Source organism: Dermochelys coriacea, chromosome 2 (assembly GCF_009764565.3).
Source record: "Dermochelys coriacea isolate rDerCor1 chromosome 2, rDerCor1.pri.v4, whole genome shotgun sequence".
NCBI classification, from domain to species: Eukaryota; Metazoa; Chordata; order Testudines; family Dermochelyidae; genus Dermochelys; species Dermochelys coriacea.
This window is the reverse complement of record NC_050069.1, coordinates 236049812-236069772: the sequence shown is the minus strand read 5'-3', so window position 1 is coordinate 236069772 and position 19961 is coordinate 236049812. Positions and strand designations below refer to the sequence as shown.

At 41.9% G+C, this 19961-nt stretch overlaps 1 protein-coding gene and 1 long non-coding RNA gene across 20 annotated transcripts in view; both read right to left on the bottom strand.

Moving 5' to 3' along the window:
• Positions 1 to 19961, bottom strand: part of KIAA1217 (KIAA1217 ortholog) — a 528161-nt gene that overhangs the window by 117278 nt on the left and 390922 nt on the right. For all 19 annotated transcript variants that reach the window (XR_006279438.1, XR_006279437.1, XM_043509473.1 and 16 more), the window contains one exon: positions 19494 to 19689. Coding sequence is in view for 17 of the 19 variants with exons in the window: in XM_043509473.1 (XP_043365408.1) it covers positions 19494 to 19689 (196 nt within the window). In the remaining 2 variants the exon portion in view is untranslated. The remainder of the gene's footprint in view (positions 1 to 19493; positions 19690 to 19961) is intronic.
• LOC122459023 lies at positions 17486 to 17965 on the bottom strand. The gene is made up of 2 exons (XR_006279439.1): positions 17829 to 17965; positions 17486 to 17601 (listed from the first exon to the last, which is right to left on the bottom strand). It is a non-coding gene; the product is annotated as an uncharacterized LOC122459023 (long non-coding RNA).

Sequence of the window (19961 nt, the reverse complement as noted above, 5' to 3'; positions counted from 1 at the left end):
AGAAGCTAGGATAACCTGCTGGCACCTGACCACAATGACCAATGAGGAGACAAGATACTTTCAAAGCTGGAAGGGGGGAGAAACAAAGCGTCTCTGTCTGTCTGTGTGATGCTTTTGCCGGGGACAGAACAGGAACGGAGTCTTAGAACTTAGTAAGTAATCTAGCTAGATATGCATTTGATTATGATTTCTTTAAATGGCTGAGAAAATAAGCTGTGCTGAATAGAACGGATATTCCTGTCTTTGTGTCTTTTTTGTAACTTAAGGTTTTGCCTAGAGGGATTCTCTATGTTTTGAATCTAATTACCCTGTAAGGTATTTACCATCCTGATTTTACAGAGGTGATTCTTTTTACCTTTTCTTACATTAAAATTCTTCTTGTAAGAAACGGAATGCTTTTTTCATTGTTCTTAAGATCCAAGGGTTTGGGTCTGTGGTCACCTATGCAAATTGGTGAGGTTTCTTATCAAGCCTTCCCCAGGCAGGGGGGTGCAAGGTTTTGGTGAGGATTTTGGGAGGAAAGACGTTTCCAAACAACACTTTCCCAGTAAACCCAGTCAAACATTTGGTGGTGGCAGTGGAAGTCCAAGGGCAAAAGATAAAATAGTTTGTACCTTGGGGAAGTTTTAACCTAAGCTGGTAAAAGTAAGCTGAGGAGGTTTTCATGCAGGTCCCCACATTTGTACCCTAGAGTTCAGAGTGGGGAAGGAACCTTGACAGGAGGGCACAAAGGTACTTGAAGAGAATGACAGATCTGTTCAAATGTGACTATGTTGCTCTTTCTTGGTTAGTCCTCAGAGGATATAAGCCACAATACTAGCAACTCATTTTCTCCTTTAAGTCAGCTGTTTTTTGGTAAGGGAACAGAAATGCCTAAATATTATCTCTACTGATGATCATGCAGTCTATGGGGCTACAGCACAAATTACAAAACCTATTTAGATAGTGATAGCTTGGTTAAAGTCAAAATTGGTTATACCACCAATGATGGGGTGGTGGAAGGGTTTTATTTTATATATTCATGAGCTACCACCAGTAACTAAAAGTTTGTGCTAAAGTCCTGGGACATGAAGCCATTTACTGAAAAATATAGAAGACATATTAATATAAGAGGAGTTTTCTTTATCCTCAGCTCTTATGATCTTACTATGTTGCCCATAATTGCTATAAATGAGTGAATGCACATTTTGGCAGGTGTTCCCACAATCAGTGAGTAGATAATTGTACCTGGAGCAAGAGAAGACAGAACATGTTAATTTTTATGCATACTAATCAGACTCCTCAACACCAGCTGATCATTATTTAATATTAGGCTGCTTTTAAAATGACACTGTCAGTACCTTTTCTATACTATTATAAATGGATGATATTGTTACGAGGTGGGTTAAACCTTGTTATGGGTTGAATTACAGCCTCATTGAAAATGAGGTGTGAACATGCCCTTCAATTAAGATAGGTGTAAGACACAGTTAAGGGGCCATACCTAAAACATTGACATAATCTAGTTTGCCCAGTAACTAGCAACACGTGGGTGGACGGTTCCACTGGACATTGTTCTGACCAGATGCGCTTGTGGCATAGGTGCTGGAACTAGGGGGGCGGGGGTGGCATAGAAGAAGGTGCTGCAGCATCCCCTGGCTTGAAGTGGTTTCCATCATATACAAGGTTTACAGTTTGATTCAATGGCTCTCAGCAACCCCAGTAAACAAATTGTTCCAGCACCACTGGTATGTGGGGAAAAAGTCTAGCTGGAGAGGATAGTCAAGAAACAGAGAAACCCAAAGGCAGCAAGAAAGCCAAGCAGTAGCCTGTAACCACAGCATGACCCTGAAAAAAGCCTAGAAAAAGGGTTCTGGGTCAGGGTTGCTGGATGAGGGAAGATTGGGCCTGTAAACTAAGAAACAACTCCTTTTGTTTCTGGTTCTTCCTGTGTTTGGAGAAGCAGGACATTATACTTTCCTTGTAAATGAATAAGATTGCATCCAAGAAAATACAAGACTCCATCATCAGTTTCTACTTCCAGCTGAAACATCCCCAGGGTCCTGAAATCAACTAGCTGCTCGGGTCAAAAAGGTGTAACAATATCATCCTGTGTCACTAAGGTTGCACTCAGGTTCCATTACAAACTCTATTTTTAACCTTTTACTTTGGCAGGCAAAACTAAATTGACCTGAAAATTGCCAGATTTACTCCAAAGGTTTAGGAGAATTTTTCTGAAAGTTTTTTTTTTTTAAATGGCCTATACCTCAAAAACTGTTAAGGTTAATTTTCTTTACTCTGAATTGAAATTATGATTTTTTTGTTAAACATCCTTGAGAACTCACGTAGTAGATATATTTGAAGAAAATAGGCTGTAATTAATCAACATTTTAATGACTATATCTAACCCCCATATTCACTGTTCTTAAGCAAACAAAAAGTTTTTGTGTGTGATTACTTTCCAAGTATATGAGAATTTTTCTTTGAAGGTGTTGTTCAAACTATTTTTCAGTTGACAAAAAAAGTTTAAAATGACACTTTAAAAATATGGTATCGATATATCACTTTTAAAGAACTCAGTAAACAGACAAAAAATGTTGTTAACTTTAAACTAAGTTTGCTACTAAGTATTTATGAATATCAAGAAATAATAGTTTAAAACAAAACAAAAAAACCCCTCTAGGGGGTTAAAGGGTTTGGAACATTCCCAAACAGCCTTAACTCTACCCTTCCTCACGCACCCTCAACCTATATATCAGAAACTCACTTACAGTTGTTTTAATGTAGATTTTCCAAATAAACTTGTATCTAATCTGGAATGATTGTTCCTTAACAATATAGAGGTTTTATGTAGAAATCACAGAGACCTTTGGTCCATAAATTTATTAGCATGGGAAAGAACATTTTCAAAGGTATTATGGTAAATTCTCCTTCTCCTATTCTCCCTTATATTACATACTTTTAAAAAGTCACTGCCTTCTCCATTAAGTTGCCTGATCCGTGTCATAATATAGCAGTTGTCAAGGTTCCTTCCCCACTCTGAACTCTAGGGTACAGATGTGGGGACCTGCATGAAAGACCCCCTAAACTTATTCTTACCAGCTTAGGTTAAACGCTGCCACCACCAAAGTGTTACGCAAAGAACAGGGGAAGTGCCCACTTGGAAACATCTCCCCCCAAAAATATCCCCCCAAGCACTACATCCCCTTTCCTGGGGAAGACTTGATAAAAATCCTCACCAATTTGCATAGGTGAACACAGACCCAAACCCTTGGATCTTAAGAACAATAAAAAAGCAATCAGGTTCTTAAAAGAGAATTTTAATAAAAGAATCACCTCTGTAAAATCAGGATGGTAAATACCTTACAGGGTAATCAGATTCAAAACATAGAGAATCCCTCTAGGCAAAACCTTAAGTTACAAAAAGACACAAAAACAGGAATATACATTCCATTCAGCACAACTTATTTTATCAGCCATTTAAACAAAACAGAATCTAACGCACATCTAACTAGATTGCTTACTAACTCTTTACAAGAGTTCTGACCTACATTCCTGTTCTGGTCCCGGCAAAAGCATCACACAGACAGAGACCCTTTGTTCCTCCCCCTCCAGCTTTGAATGTATCTTGTCTCCTCATTGGTCATTTTGGTCAGGTGCCAGCGAGGTTATCTTAGCTTCTTAACCCTTTACAGGTGAAAGGGGTTTTCCTCTGGCCAAGGGGGATTTAAAGGTGGTTAGCCTTCCCTTTATATTTATGACAGCAGTACTTTAGGGTATTTTCTGTTTGAGAAAATTTGCTGTTCATTCCAAAAAATCCCCCTTTTGGCATGATAGAAGAAAAAGGGCCTTTTCAGATCCATTATTTTAAATCATTCACATTGTTCCATACACACATCTCGTCAGGCTGAACCTGGGACAACTGGCAACACCCTAACGCCCAGCTTGAGGGAAGCAGCTGCACCCCTACAATCATTTCTTATTGTCAACTAATAAATTACTCACATTAAAACTAAAGCAAGAGGAAATAGTGTCTAACCCTGGTGCAGCTCTCATTAGGACAACAGCATAGCTGCCAGCAAAGCCGATGGAAAGGGAGCCAAAGGAAACAAATGCTAATGTTTTCATGCATCCTAATGCTCCTTCTGCACTTACTCTTCTGTCACAACAGATTTGCCAGAAAGATTAAGATTGTGCTGAGTTTTTAGAAACACAAAACAAACAAAGACAATAATGCAGCATGTAATAGGCTTAACTTCAGGAGGACAGGTAACATTTATGTGAATAATGAAGGCTATAATATATAGCACATCTTAAAATAGTAACTTGAGTCAAACAATGCTACTGCTGCTAATTCTAGGCATGTCTATAGCACCTTCAGTTTTAGACCTTGTCTACATTTATAGACAAACTATACTGGCAAACACCCTCCTAGTGTAGACGTAGCTTATTCTAGCAAAAAAAGTCCTTTTGCCAGTAAAGCTTATACCAGTTTCCCAAGTGAAATAAAGCCATGCTGGCAAAAAGCCTTTTTTTGCCAGTTTAACTGTGATTACAGTAGGGCTTTTGCTGCCCCAGCTATGTCAGCAAAAAATCACACCCCTAAACAACACAGAATATGCTAGCAAAACTTTTAAGTGTAGACCAGGCCTTAGGTTTCTTAAAGCATTTTACAAACATTATTTCATTAAAGCTTCATAAACAACATTCCTGTGAGGTAGGAAAGTGCAGTTTACAGATGGGAAAACTGAAGAACAAGGAGATGAAGTGATTTGTCCAAGGACACAAAGAACAGCTATAAAAAAGCTAGAAGTAGAAACCAGGTCTCCCCGATTGCCCTATGATCTAATCATAAGACTCTCCTTTCTCCACATATAGATCTCTACAATAAATGAGATCCTAATTCTGCTTTTCCTTCTAAGAAGGTTCAGTTAGAAAAAGGTTTTCAAAAAGTTCATCCTCTGTCTCAGGGTTGGTCTAAACACAAATTTTCACCAGCTTAACTTAAGATGTGCCATCAAACTGATTTTATTAAACCAGTGTTAGATGAGGCTTCAGTGTGAGGCCATGCTTATATGCAAGATAAACAGATCTAAACCAGGTTTAAACCAGTGTAAGGGTATCCACTAACAAAGTTGTAAATCAATTTAACACCACAACTTTACTTAAACCAGCACAACTTTGTGAATAAACCATGCATCATCAGGCTTCCAAATCTCTCTCTCTCTCTCTCTCTCTCTCTCTCTCTCTCTCTCTCTCTCACACACACACACACACACACACACACACAGAGAAAATATGCACAAAGTTGAATCTAGACAAATTCAGAATGGAAATAAGGTGTAGATTTTTTACTGTGAAGATAATTAACCATTGGAACAATTTACCAAGGGTTGTGGTGGATTCTCCATCACTGATAATTTTCAAATCAAGATTGGATGTTTTTCTAAAAGACATGGTCTAGGAATTATTTTGAGGGAGGTGTATGGCCTGTGTTACACAGGAGGTCAGATGATCACAATGGTCCCTTCTGACCTTGGAATCTACGAATCTATGAAGTAGTGGAGAAAAACAAGTTAAAATACTTGATAAACCATTTAAGAATAATTAATAATTAAGAATAAATAATAAAATAATAATAAGTAATGTCAACTTCAAAGCACTTCACAAACATTAGATAATCCTCACAATATTCATTTTCAAGACGGTAAGTACTATTATCCCCATTATACAGAAGGGGAAATTGATGCAGAAGAGTTAACCAACACTATAGAGGGAGCCACAGCTAAAACTGGAACTAGAACTCAGGAATTCCTGTTTCCATTAAATCACATCTCTGCCTGTCTCACTAAATCACTGTGTAGTCGGACATTTTCTAAGGCTACATTTCTGACACCCCTACTGATGTTGAGCAGCAGCTTACTCCACAAGTGGTCTCATTGACATCAATGTAACAACTATTTAATATCAATAAGGGTGTCAGAATCTGGCCCAAAGTGAATATTGGAATATTGGTTCTAATGCTCCACAACAAACAGATCAGATTTCACCATGAATGTTATCTGAGACAAATATAGTATAGTATTTAAGGGTGCAACAGAGGTCAAAACCCATATTATTGTTCTTAGACATGTATCAGACAAATAGAGATAACACACATTGGTGTCCTTATCAGTGAATTCTGCAGACACTCACATAACTTTGCTACAGCAACACTTCTTGTAATGGAGAAGAAATTCCTTAGTATGCAGTTGTTACCTATCCCCACACTCAACACTAGCCTTTCCAGCTATACAACACATTCTTTCAGAACTAGTCTGAGGTCATTGCCATCATCCTTGTGGCATTTCTAGCCTGAAGCTCTAGTACTATTTCCTTTAGCTACTCTCTGCTGATAATATCAATCCTCTACATTTAAAAAGGGGTCTCTTAATATTCTTAGCTACCTTCACAGAATCAATGGGCACAATCTGTGGCATGAAATAAAACTAAAAGTATATGTTTAATTTAATTTTCTTTCTACCAGAATAGCCTGAATAGTTTTGTTGAAGGTTCTTCAGCTGTCTGATCGGGTTTTTCAGTAAAGATAGAAAAAATGTCGGGTTTAGTTCCCTTAAATCTACATACTGCTAATCTGTCCATACTCTGTTATTTACTGAGACTAGCTGTAATAGGTCTGTTTCGTCACGAAAGGAATACACAGGGAATGCTAAGGTTATATATTATTTCTACCAGTATATTCCATGAAGTTGGGATGTGTATTCCATGCACCACTCAAATAGGAAAGATTGTAGAGTTTTACAAGTGCCTACTGCAAATGGATGAGTTTAGCCTGGATCACAGAAAAAAATTAAAATAAAATACTAGTACTTTTGCTTAGAGAAGAATGGAAGAGAATCCAGGTGGTCACATCTAAAACCTATGATGCTTAAACTGTCATCTTTTTATATGTGAAAGTTCACAACTCAGTTAGATGAATGGGGCAGTTCATGCTTCTCAAAACCATTGTTTCAGGCTGTCAGATTTTGGACACCACTGCTTCAGTTTACTCAGCAAATTCTAAGGTATCAAGGAATACAAACGGTTCTGCTTATTGCCATAAAGGACAAATATCCATGTTAATACTTTCAGATCTCGTGGCAGACTTCAGCACCGTTGGTGGTAAGGAGGTGCTGACCCATAAGACCTGGCATGGGACTGGGCTGCACAACCGCAATGCAGTTTAGCTGGAACAGACTGGGAAAGCCACGTGTAGGCTTCAACCAGGTCAGCATTCAGCAGCCCACCTTCTGAATGTGACAGATTAACAAGAACATATTACACAGGGGCTAAGCATATTACAATGGGTCCCTGATGCCAGATATGATTCAAGGACTTGTTAACTAATTTTTAAAACACTTTATGCTCTAGTAAGTGGTCTGGATACCAGTGAGAGACCATCCCTCACTCTGCATTTTACTGCAGAAGCAGCTATGGGCAGGGACATTAAAGCTGATGGTCCCTCAGACCAAAATTCTTAGGGGCTTGCAACAGGTATTGCTTGGGGATAAGGAGCAGTAGGGAGTTCAATAACCACGGGGCTCTCTCTGTCATGATAAGCTCCATCTTTTCCACATTAATAACTTTGGACCACTGTGCTAGACTTGCCACTTGATATTAAACATGGAAGGGATGTTAAACATGGATATTTGCATGTACGGTGGAAGGTAGGATTTGGCCTATTTTTATGGTTTTTCAGTGGTTATCCATAAATAATTTGCCAATTTTACTGTACAGGTGTGGATAGAGCACTGGACTGGAAGTCAGAAGACTTGGGTTCTAATTCAGGTTCTGCTACCAACCAGCAGTTCAACCTTGTACCAGTCACTCCATTGTCTCTGTGCCTGTGTTTCCACCCATCCTCTCTCACCACGCATTTTGGTCTTGTTTGTTTAGATCACAAGCTCTTCAGAGCAGCAATTGTCTCTCACTACATGTTCATATTTTACCTAGCACAATAAGGCCCGGATTTTGGGTCAGGATCCCGTGGTACTACTGTAATACAAATAAATAACAATAATGAAAAAGTCTTGCTCAAGAAAAACAGCAGGGGAAATAAACAGTCCCAGAAACGTGCCTATGTAGCTACATTTCAAGCTAAACCTGTCTCCGAAGGCATGCTCTGGCTCGGGGGCCTGATTCTCCCCTCCATTTCAGCAGTTTTACACCAGTGCACCTGCACTGAAACCATTTCAGACTTACACTTGACACAAACTGTTGTACCAAAGAGGAGATTCAGGCCCCATATCATTTGACCCACAGTATGCACTGAGCCTATCATGTAACGGTTTTCAGCACAATGTGTATGTGCCGAGGCTGTAATGCTAGAAAAGATTCTGGCTCCCTGGAACAACTTTTTTATTCCTCAGGTGCACACAAGAGATATCCGCTCACACATAAAGGAAGAATGGATTAAGTAAACACCACATGTGATTACCCAGCTTCTCTTGGGAAGGAGTACATTTCACTCTTCCCCTGGGTATAGTCCAAGAAAATGTGTCAGTACAGTAAATGGAGCATGAAAGCTTTTATGGACTAGCATATACTGGTATGGTTGTTTATCTCGTTTTGTTTTTTCTGCTGCAAAATGTTTCAAGTAAGATAAAATATTTCTTTTGAAGCCCAATAAACGTCGGTCATGATTTTAAACTAAAGAAGGAGATGAAGTCTAGAAAGAACTGACCAGAAAAACTAGAGTTACCTTAGGATATTTTCATTTCCTAGGATTCCTGTTTCAACCCCATAATTGAAACTGGTTGTTTCAGGCTGTTTTTCCTGCAGAACTGCCAGCCAACTCTACTTTTTCTGACTGTGATAGCAAATAAGTACATGTTCATTTTTGCACGTTGATGTGCTTTTCATGCATTACAGAGTCAATAGACAGAACGGGGAAAATGATTTGAGAGGATTAACTACATTAAAGCCATACACAGTCCTTAATTTGAGATGCAATTCCCAACATCTTCCAGCAGAGTCTAAGGTGCCACAAGTACTCCTTTTCTTTTTGCGAATACAGACTAACACGGCTGCTACTCTGTTCCCTATGGTTCACTAACTGTATGATATATGGCCTAAAGGCAGCGGTGGATTAAATCTAGAGGCCTAATCCAAAACCCAGTAAATCACTGGGATTTGAATCCAGTCCTCAATGGGGCTCGATCCAATCTTAGCAGAAAAACCTCAAAAACAAATCAAGGGCCTCCACCCCAGAATGACCATCTGATGAAGTGAGCTGTAACTCATGAAAGCTTATGCTCAAATAAATTTGTTAGTCTCTAAGGTGCCAAAAGTACTCCCTTTCTTTTAGTGATGCTAAGTAACAATTTATTAACAGCCATATCACTTTTGATTTTAAAATTTTATAGAAACCTGACAACATACATTGCATGCACACACACACACACAGCGCTAATCCCAAACATAAAAGTACATAATCCCAGTTAATCACATAGGATGGAGCACTAAACAGAATCAGGAGACCTGGGGTCTATTCCTAGCTACACCACTGGCCTTCTGGGATACTTCAGGCAAGTCACTTCCGCCTCTCTGCTCCAGTTTCCCCATCTGTAAAATGGGGATAATGATACTGACCTGCTTTGTAAAAAAGTTTTGACATCATGACAAAGTTCCTCCTCTGCCTTGGTGGGTCCTGCGCTTTTTGGCAGATTTGCTCACCTCAGAGGTTAATGGCAGCCTGCAGTTTGGCCGCTTCTCCACAGTCTCTGTTGTCCCACCTAGTGGGTCGGGGACAGGCCAGATCCCTTTCCAATTAGACCTTCCCTTCTGGTGTTGCTCACAGACCAGATCAACTCCTCCTGTGTCTGATCAGGAGCTGAGGGTATAGGGGAACCCGGGCCCACCCTCTACACTGGGTTCCAGCCCAGGGCCCTGTGAATAGCAGCTGTCTATGTCTCCTGTATCAGCTGCATGATAGCTACAGCTGCAACTCCCTGGGCTACTTCCCCATGGCCTCCCTCCAGAACCTTCTTTATCCTCACAGCAGGATCTTCCTCCTGAGGCCTGATCCCGCTTGTACTCCTCAGTCTTCCAGCAGCACGCCTTCTCACTCCCTGATCCTTGCATGCCTTCCACTAACTGATGGGAGGTCCTTTTTAAAATCAGGTGTCCTGATTAACCTGCCTACCATAATTGATTGTAGTAAATTCTTAATTGGCTCCAGGTGTCTTAATTAGCTTGCCTGTCTTAATTGGTTCTAGCAGGTTCCTGATTGCTCTAGGGCAGGTCACTTTGGTCACTCAGGGAACACAAAACTATTCATCCAGTGGCCAGTAAATTTTAATTCTACCAGACTCCTGTACCCCACTGGTCTGGGTCTGTCACATAATCTGTATGCATTATTGGCTGCAAGGGCTAGGTGTTATTCAATTAGTTATTATAGAGCTACATATTTATGATGATGATGATGATGACTGAATTATGTGGCAGTGAAATCTTTACTCAAACCACTGAAATCTGTCTATCCGTACTGAAGTAGAAAGTCATGAGATAAAACATTAGGGAAGATTTTAAAAGTCCAGTCCCCCACTGTGCCAATACTTAAGCATGCGTGTAATGCTACTCTTATGAGAAGTCCCACTGAAGCCAACTGAAGCTTAAGTCCTGGCAGGATCAGGCAGTTTCCAGTTAAAATCACTGCTGACAAAGCCAATTGACTACTTAGGTGAGCAGGCGTAAACACCTCTCACAGTAGGGTTATTGTGTTATAAGTCAAAATACATCCAAGGGTCACCCTGTCCCAAAACTACCGACCAAGATTTAGTAATGGTCTGTCACCGTGGTGGTATAACTCAATATAGCTCTTAAGACATGAAAACTAGCATTGGTAGTCAGTATAAATGGCAGCTTGACATCTGGACATGCCAGAATTGAAGCAGTCATAAGTCTCCTTTCCAACTCTTCCAAAGCCCATTGACACTCTGGTGTCTACTTAAAAGGTACTATCCTAGCCCTTCTTTTTGGGCTTCCCCACTAGCTAATGCAAAGGGCAGGGGATCTGTGAAACTTTAGTAGTTACTCATAAAATTGAGCATTTTCCTAACTTCAGTCAGACTCTGTGGTCTTGGCCAATTTTCGAGTGCCTTCATCTCTGGACTAACAGCAATTCCCTGAGCCAACACCACATGTCCCAGAAATTTAACTTCGATACTGAGTAATTTACATTTAGTAGGTTTCAACTTTAGTTTGTGTTTGACCAACGTGATCAGAACCAAATCTAATCACTCCAAGTGTTTGTTAAAATTCTGCGAGAACACAGAGTATATTGTCTAAATAAATTAGGAGAATCTTAAACACCTGATCTCTTCATAGTGTCTCCAGCAATCTTAGTAAGGTGGATGGAGCATTACATAAAACAAAGGGCATGTGAATACATATACACAGTCCAAATGGGTAGTCATGGCCATTTCCCCAAAATCTGCAGGCCCCATAGCCACCTGGAAATATCCAGCCATTAAATCAAGGGTTGAGAACAGAATGGCTTGTCCCAATGCATCTAGTGATTCCTCTATCCTTGGCAATGGATAGACATCCTTCCTTGTCACCATGTTCAAATTCCTGTAATCACAGCAGAACTGTATGCACCCATCCAGATTTCTGATGATCACAGAAGGAGAAGCCCAAGGAAGTTTTTCTGAGAATTCCTTGAGACACTAATTGTTGTACATGGTTCTTGAATTCCTTGTACACATAGGGAGAAACTCTTCTATGTCTGTACTTTATGGTACTGCATTTCCAGTGGGTATATGATGCACCACTACTTCAATATACCCGAGACCACTATCAGATTTGGAAACACATCTTTATGTTTCTGGAGTAGCTCTCTTAAATATTGTTTCTCAGTAGGACTCAACAGTTCCCAATCTACTTTCATGGGAACAGTTTCTGTCTTCTGCTCTTTTTTCCTGAGCCTCTTGAACCCTCACTACAGCTCCTTCTTGTCTATACTCCAAGATTTCTGGAGGCTCTATCCTGACTGGTCATATGATCTCAGCCCCCCAGGTCCAGGGAGATAACCAGGCTGCTCAGACACTAGCAATCAACAATCAGACTGGCACCACTCCTTCCTGAGATTTTGCACTGCACATGAGTTAAGACAACCCCTCTGGTAAGCTTGTCATCATAGTTGGAGTGATTAGAACTTGCCCTGAGGATAGTCCCTCTGGGTGAAAACAATGACCTTGCACCACTCACTCGTAAGTGGAATTGTGACATTTTAATCCCAGCTACTTGCACATGTCCAATCTTCCCTGGCCGCCAAATCTTCTGACACTGAGCATTTACTCTCGCCCAGATGTGTGACCCTCTCCTTGTGGTACAGTCCTCCTGAAAGCTGCAATAGGGTCCAAAAAGTCCATCTAAATCCTTCAGGATGTTCCAGGCCAGAATCCTGGGAACTCCAATCACACTGTCTTCTGGACTCAAATAATCATCCTGCACAATGAAAACACACTTCTGAGACAATACTTGCCCTAAACACCGAATATCTGCCTCCAAACATCCAATTACCAGAATATCTAATCTATTAGCTGCCTCAATTTTACCCAGCTGGCATCCCCCAGAGCATTAGGTCTCTCAGAGTTCTTATAAATGTAATTTGCCATCAGAGTGGTGATTTAACAAGTAAACAAATGTGTCTTCATGTCTCCGATCTCCACTTCCACAATGGGGCTGGCTCCAAAAGCTCTGGCCCTCTGTTTTTCTGTCGATATATATAAACCCATATATAAACCCATTCTAGGTGAAATATTGCGTGTCTCATCCCCCTTTCAAGAGTCTCTTCTGCCCTGACTTGAGTTTCACACTTCAACTGTCTGTCTATCAAGAGAGAAAATTCTTTCTTGATCATTTCAGTTACGTGGTCATTCTCTCCAGATGCGACTGGACTCACGGCATCCATAGCAAACCAGGTTGACCTGGCCATCTTGTAATGGAGACCTCTTGCAATTTTCTGCCCCTCAGAAAGCACTGTTTGCTTTTGGTCCAAGTGAAAGGTTTGGTTGATGCTCTTCTTATTGATCACTAAATCTTTGCACTGCTTTGTACAAACTCTCCAAGACAGTAGGGGTATTCTCCAAATCAGCCATGAAGATTCAGTTGACTACTTCATTTTTTCCTCTGTAACTACTTTTATTTGCAACTCCTTCCAAATTCTTTTCATCCTCCTCAGACCACTCAATGGTTGCCCTTAACAGGTCAGGAAAAGTCAATGTAGGCTGCTCCTTGAATCTCTTCATCATTTCACATCATCATCCCTCAGTCCTATCACTAGTTGATCCTTCTGGATGGCATCTGGGTCTGTCACTTGGCTCTTATCTCGATTCTGCACTTTGGAGAGTCTCTCCTGTAGATTGTAGGCAAAATTCCTGTTTCACCCTCTTCCTGCTTTCTCTCATGAAATTCTCACGAGCGATTCCCAACAGGAGCCTTGTCCCCATACACACGAATCAGTAACTTGAAAATGTTCTCTGTGCTCTCTTCTCCAGAGGAATAAGGTACTTTACTCTGGCTTTTCCTTTCAGATGGTCCTTAACAACCTCAGTGCCTCAGGCAGAGAGGACATTTGCCCTGTAATTCTGGGCTCTTGCTCAGTCAACAAGGTCTATAGTGCTTTAAACTGTGCCTGTAGTCCCTCCATGATGCATTCTGTTGACTCAGAGATACCATTCACTAGTCCAGAGATAAAGTTACTGCAATACTCAACTCTGGTCCCTTACACTAAACTGACGTCATCTGTTTGTGATGCCAAACAGATGTAAACAGTCTCAGTTTAGGATTATAGTGTTACATTTGAAATACATCCAAGGGTCACTGCATCCCAAAACCATCGATCAAGATTTATTAATGGTCTGTTACAGTGGTGGTTTAATCTACTCAGCAGGTGAGAGCTGGGGGTATGTTACACCATAATAAAAGGTTATTTAATGGTAGCCAAGATAATACAACTAGTTGTCAAAAAACAACATAGTAGGGACTCTATTTAAACCAGAGCAAACAGAACTGGATTCTACCTACCTACAATAAATCAAATAGATTAAGAATATATATATATCATAAAAAATATGGATATATAGATATATATATATGTATATATATATATATACACACACACACACTGTAACTTACTACTGAGTGTACTTAGCTAAATATAATCTCTAAATACAGAAATATATCTATATCTCTATATGCACAGGCTAGTACCTTATAGCTTATTTTTTTTCTAGTTCAAGGTTCCCCTTTCCTCAGCTACCTCACTGGGTGCTGTCTGACACCCCGGTCAATTTTTGAGTCTCACATGCTTCTTGTGACTTCCTGAAGATATAGCCTTAACTCCAGTGATGCTTGCAGCAATGCAAATCAAATCAGACCCACTAGATCTCAAGGCCCTTGGCTCTCCTGTTCTGGATCTAGGGAACCACATGGATCAATGATAGGAGATGACCGGAACCAATGGTCAGGAACACACCATCAAACATGGACTGACTTAACCAACCAGCTTTAAACGAAAGGGACCCTCTTCTGCGCATCTGTTTGTCCTGCTCAGTCTCAGTCTCTCCACTTACTCTTGGTTTCTCTCAGTCCTGATTTTCCTCTGTCCCTCTGGCTGCCCTCTCATCCTCTGCCTGTTTCTCTCAGTTTACTTATTGTTTCTCTCCATCTCTCTCTCACTGGCTCCCCCCACCTGCCTCTGTCCCTCAACCTTCCCCCTCTTCCCCTCCAGCTGTCATTTCCCCTCCCACTGAAGGTCAGGACCACCTCCTATAAGTTTCTCAGAAGGATGGGCTAACCTCTGTCCATAAAAATATGCATTCACTCTGAACATCCACTTCCCCCAAATGATATATCCACACATAGGGTCAAGTCCTTTTACCTTTATTAAAATAAGTTATGCAATGTGCTTATGTGTTTGCAGAACAAGGGCCCAAATAAAAGGACCAGTGGATTTTTAAAAGACATTTCAGGGAAGAAACTTCTCTGAATGGTCCACTTCAGCTGCTCTGGCTCCTTCTCCCAAAGCAGGGAGCCATGAATATCACCAGTTATTGTACACCAGCTTTCCAGGCAGGCAGGCTGGCTGCTGGTTGTCCCTCTTCCCTCAGATCCCAACATGACCTTATCCCCAAGGGCAAGATAAGAATCAATCAGATCCCATGCTGGGTCTATCTGTTGTGGCATGGCTGCCCAACAGAAGTGAGTGGGAGAGTCCACTGGGCTGGGCAGAGAGGGAGATGGGGTGTGTGAAGTTGCCCCCTCTTTTGAATGCCTACAGACTGCAGCCAGCTCTCAGTGGAGATACCATCAGGTGGGAGTAAGGCCAGGAGCCAGCTATGCAATGGTGTTCTTGACCCCCTCTTCAATTACCACTCTCTCCTGTTCCCAAGTCCCCATGGGAGACCCCAACACTCTTTGTCAATGCCCTCCTCCAATGGCTCCTCAGATTCAAGCCTTTGTGTGTCCATGTACCCCCTTCCCAGTCTGGTATCCAGAGCTATGGATTCTGCCTTAATCCAACCCTGTTTATAGCGCCCAATCCTGAGAACCTGCAACTCCCATTGTCTTTAGTAGAAGGTGGCAAACACACAGCACTTTTCAGAAATAGGCCTGTACAGCCTGATTCTGTGAAGTGCCTAGCATCCTCCCCGCCCCGGAAGTCAAAGAGGACTGAAAGTGCTTGGCACCTGACAGAGTCACATTTCACTGTTTGCAAACCACAAACATTTGTCAGTCTGCATGTCTTTAGAGAAGCATTAAAACAATGACATCAGTGCAATCCAGCACATACTGCTGTTTTTGACAGGTTGCATAATATAATTGTGTACTTGTCAATTTTTATTTCCTTTAGGCAAATTGCAAGTGACGTTTGTTGAGAGCTTTCGAGCTTTGTCCAAGTTTAAGATGATTCTTGTTCTGACAGTTTTGCTAGAATTTCCCCTCCCCCTTCCCCCGCCACAGTTACCAAGCTGGAAGAAATCCCAGCTTTCAAATACATATTTTAAAATATATTTTATTTTGTACCTTGTGGAGGATTAATTCATTTTAATGTTACAATTTGTCCTCAGGTGGCATACTGATGAGAAATGTGCTGATTCTGATAGACCCTTTTGCCAAGAAAGACCTTAATTTCAAGAACCAGGGCTAAAGTTTAAAATGGATACAGAGCTGGAATGTCTCATGCACTGGCTCACCATGGCATGAATTGGAGCCTGGCATGTCATAATGACCCACAGTCATCATTAGTAAGGCTACGTTTTAGTCACGGGTATTTTTGGTAAAAGTCATGAACAGGTCACGGGCAGTAAACAAAAATTCATGGCCTGTGACCTGTCCATGACTTTTACTATATACCTCTAACTAAAACTTGGTCAGGGGACCGCAGATGCTTTGGGAGGGCAGTCCAGGGGCACTGCAGGTGCTGGGGTGTGTGTGGCCTGGGACTCCTGCTGGTGCTGGGGGAGCGGGGGGGGGAGAGGAGCAGTGTGCAGCCTGGGACCCCTGCTGGTGCTGGTGTTGGGGGGGGGGTTGGCAGGCTCCCTACCCAGCTCTGCATGTCCCTGCAGCTCCTAGGGGGAGGGAAGGCCAGGGTGGCTCCGCACGCTGCTCCTGCCACAAGCATCAGCTCCACAGCTCTCACTGGCTGGGAACCGCAGCCAATGGGAGCTGCGGGGGCAGGGCCTGCGGGCATGGACAGCACGCAGAGCCCCCGGGCCCCTCCACCTAGGAGCTGCAGGGACTTGCCGGTGGGAGACAGGGAGCCCCCCACCTCGAGATAAGCACCGCCCCGCATCCCAACCCCATGTCCCTAGCTTCCTCCCACACACCTAAACTGCTGCTGCTGGCCCAGGGGCTGCCCGGCTCAGGCAGCCCTTGAGCCAGCACCAGCCACTGCAGAAGTCACGTGACCGACACACAGCCTTAATCATTTGTACTGACTGACAAAAACGTGATGCCTGGATAGCCAAAATGCATTGCCACTATTCTCATTCATTCCACCTCCTAATAGACATTTGTTCAGTCTGTATTTTGAAAAACAACCTGACTCAACTAGACTTGGAAAAATATGAATGTCTATGACAATAACATATTTAAAAACAACACTGTTAAGTTTATTAGGCTTAAACCCATAAAAATGATCATTTTTCCTGTGTCTTAAAAGAATAGTGTTCAGTAGTTTAGGATTAATATGTAGGTTTTGTTTAAAAATATGTAAGTTTGGGTGGAACGTTCAGGCTCTACCTTCAAAGTATCCTGCATCAGACCAACCTGTCCTTTCCAGCTGAGGTGGATGAAGCTCCCCATGGAGTCCATCTCCTGGCTTTGGCCAGAGTGGCCCACTGAGGAGTGATGTGAGCCACTCTCTCCCCCATCCTCAGATTTGTGTGCTGCCGTTTTTAGCACTGCTAGTGTCTTCTGGCTTGGAGAACCCTTTTTAGTTCTGTTTTCTATTTTTTTAAATTTGTTCTGTTTATCAGATATCAAAACACCCTTGACAGAAATTGCCTTGGATCACTGAGGAATAAATAAACCCCTGTGATCAGTTTATGAGCTCTCTGTGATCTATGGTGCAGCCTTTGGTTTATAAGAAAAGGAGTACTTGTGGCGCCTTAGAGACTAACAAATTTATTTGAGCATAAGCTTTCGTGAGCTACAGCTCACTTCATCGGATGCTTATGGCAATTCCATTCCCCTGTAGCTCACGAAAGCTTATGCTCAAATAAATTTGTTAGTCTCTAAGGTGCCACAAGTACTCCTTTTCTTTTTGCTAATACAGACTAACATGGCTGCTACTCTGAAACCTTTGGTTTATGTCATTCTGCATGTAGGGGAATGAGATCCTACAGAAAAGAAGCAACATTTCAGGTTATTACCCTTGAGAAACATGCCTTCTTCATCAATCTGCATGCAAGTTATGCTGTCTTCCAACAGCAGTCTACCTGCCCTATGGCATTATTCTTAAAAAAACTAGTTTCTACTTGTACCATCCATCTGTTGAGAAGAGAATCTCTCTAAGAAGAGTAAAATCTATTGCAAAACCAATTCTAGTTTAAAATTAATTTTGTGAACAAATTGGGCTAAATTCAACCTTCAGGTGTAGGGGAATTCAAATTGCAGTAACAGGAGGAGCAGCTTCCCCTGAGAAGAGCCCCTTCTAGGGGTGAAGGGTGGAATTGCTGTTGATTGTGCCTCAACTCAAATCTGAAGGCACTTCCTGGAAAGAGTAGTTCAGTCACCATGTCCATTCAAATCCCTATTCTGTTTACAAAGGCTGCCATAAAGGATTCCAGAGGTAATGTGAATACCATCCCTTTTCAATACTAATTGGACCACCATCAATCAACCATCAGACATTAATCATTTTTGCTTATTACAAATTGGGCTGGATTTGAACATGTAATATACAGACGAAGGGCTCTGTATCTCATGTCTAAATTTAAGGTCCCATCTTGTAAAAACTCATCACTTAGTGCAGTGTTTACTAGCACATAGAAAGAATAATACTTGGTAATATGTATTTACAAGATTGGGCTGAGATTGTTAATAGACTCTTCAGGGCAGGGTCCACATCTGTTTGTCTGTCTGTCAAGTGTCTAGCATGCTTTTGGAGACTGCAGTAATACTCTTACTACCACTTCCCTGGGCCATCCAGTACTCCACACTGAACTAATCTGAAAAGAATAAACTGGCAGTGTTGCAGAGGAGTGCCTGTCCTGTAGCACCTCCTGCTGGCTAAGTGTGGCGCTGCTGGTGCTCCATGTCTCCCTTCTTCCCCAAGTCAGGGCTCCTTGGCTCTTCACACACCAGTCGGTGCTGGAGAGGTGGCTTAGCCCTCTGGCCAAGTCACATACAAACCTAACACAGGGTAGCAAGAGTCCAAACTAAAAAGTCCCAACAAACAGAGAGGTTCTTTTGCCCTTTGGGGGCTTTCCTTCAGTCTGATTTCTGGGCTATCTTCAAGAGTCTTTCTGGCTCTGGGATAGAGCACTCAGCCCCCAGGGTGGTTTCCCTGGAGTACAGTTCTCAACCTCTTCTGGGATATGTTCCTTATGTCCTTCCCTGCTCCGGTATAGAGCACTGGGGCCCTGGGCTGGTTCCCCTGGAGTACCCCGCCTCCTGCAGACCCTGGCTAAGAGCCTTCCACTCCCTGTGGTACCACTTTCCAAAATGAACTTTGTCAGCCCTCTTTAAGGCCCAGGTGTCCATTGACTACCAAGTGAACCTTTCATCCCACCCCCTCAGACTGGGAAGCAGCTAATAAAAATTATGGAACAGATACAGCTCGCCCCCATTGCCCCTTAAAGGATCCAGTCTCCTTGTGACATGCAGTAACAGTAAGGTGCTGCAAATATCCATATTTTGTTAACCCCAAAACACTGTAAAGACAAATTTTTATTTGCAGAGAACACAATGCCAAAGTTACAGGCCAAGAGCAGAGCACTGAAGGATCCTGGAAGATATTTTACCTAGTGATCTCTCCTTTGTTTGGTTCGCTGACCTCACCACTGGAAGGCTTGCTCGTGTACGGCTGCCTCTGGAAAAAGGAGTTGGAGAATCTCCCTCAGACATGGCTTCTAAAGAATCGGCAGATGCTTCGGACAGATGTTCTGCCTGGTCTCCCAAATTGGGCTGTGGGCTTTCAGACAGCTTTGGGCTCCTTGTCTGTAAAAATAAAATAAATATATCATTATTATATTGCAGATGTCACTAGGAACATCAAGATCCAACTGTCTGGAAAAAAAATCAATGAAAAAGCATTCATTCAGCCTCTAAATGCAGCATTCTGCAAGGCCTTGTGTGCTCAAGGTGACTTCTATGTAAGTTATTTTAAAATATACCGTCCCTGGATATTCCATTAAGATTTTTATTGCTGTACATCTACTGTACAAATTTCATTTCTAACAATGACCTGAGGCTGACATATTATAGGTGAA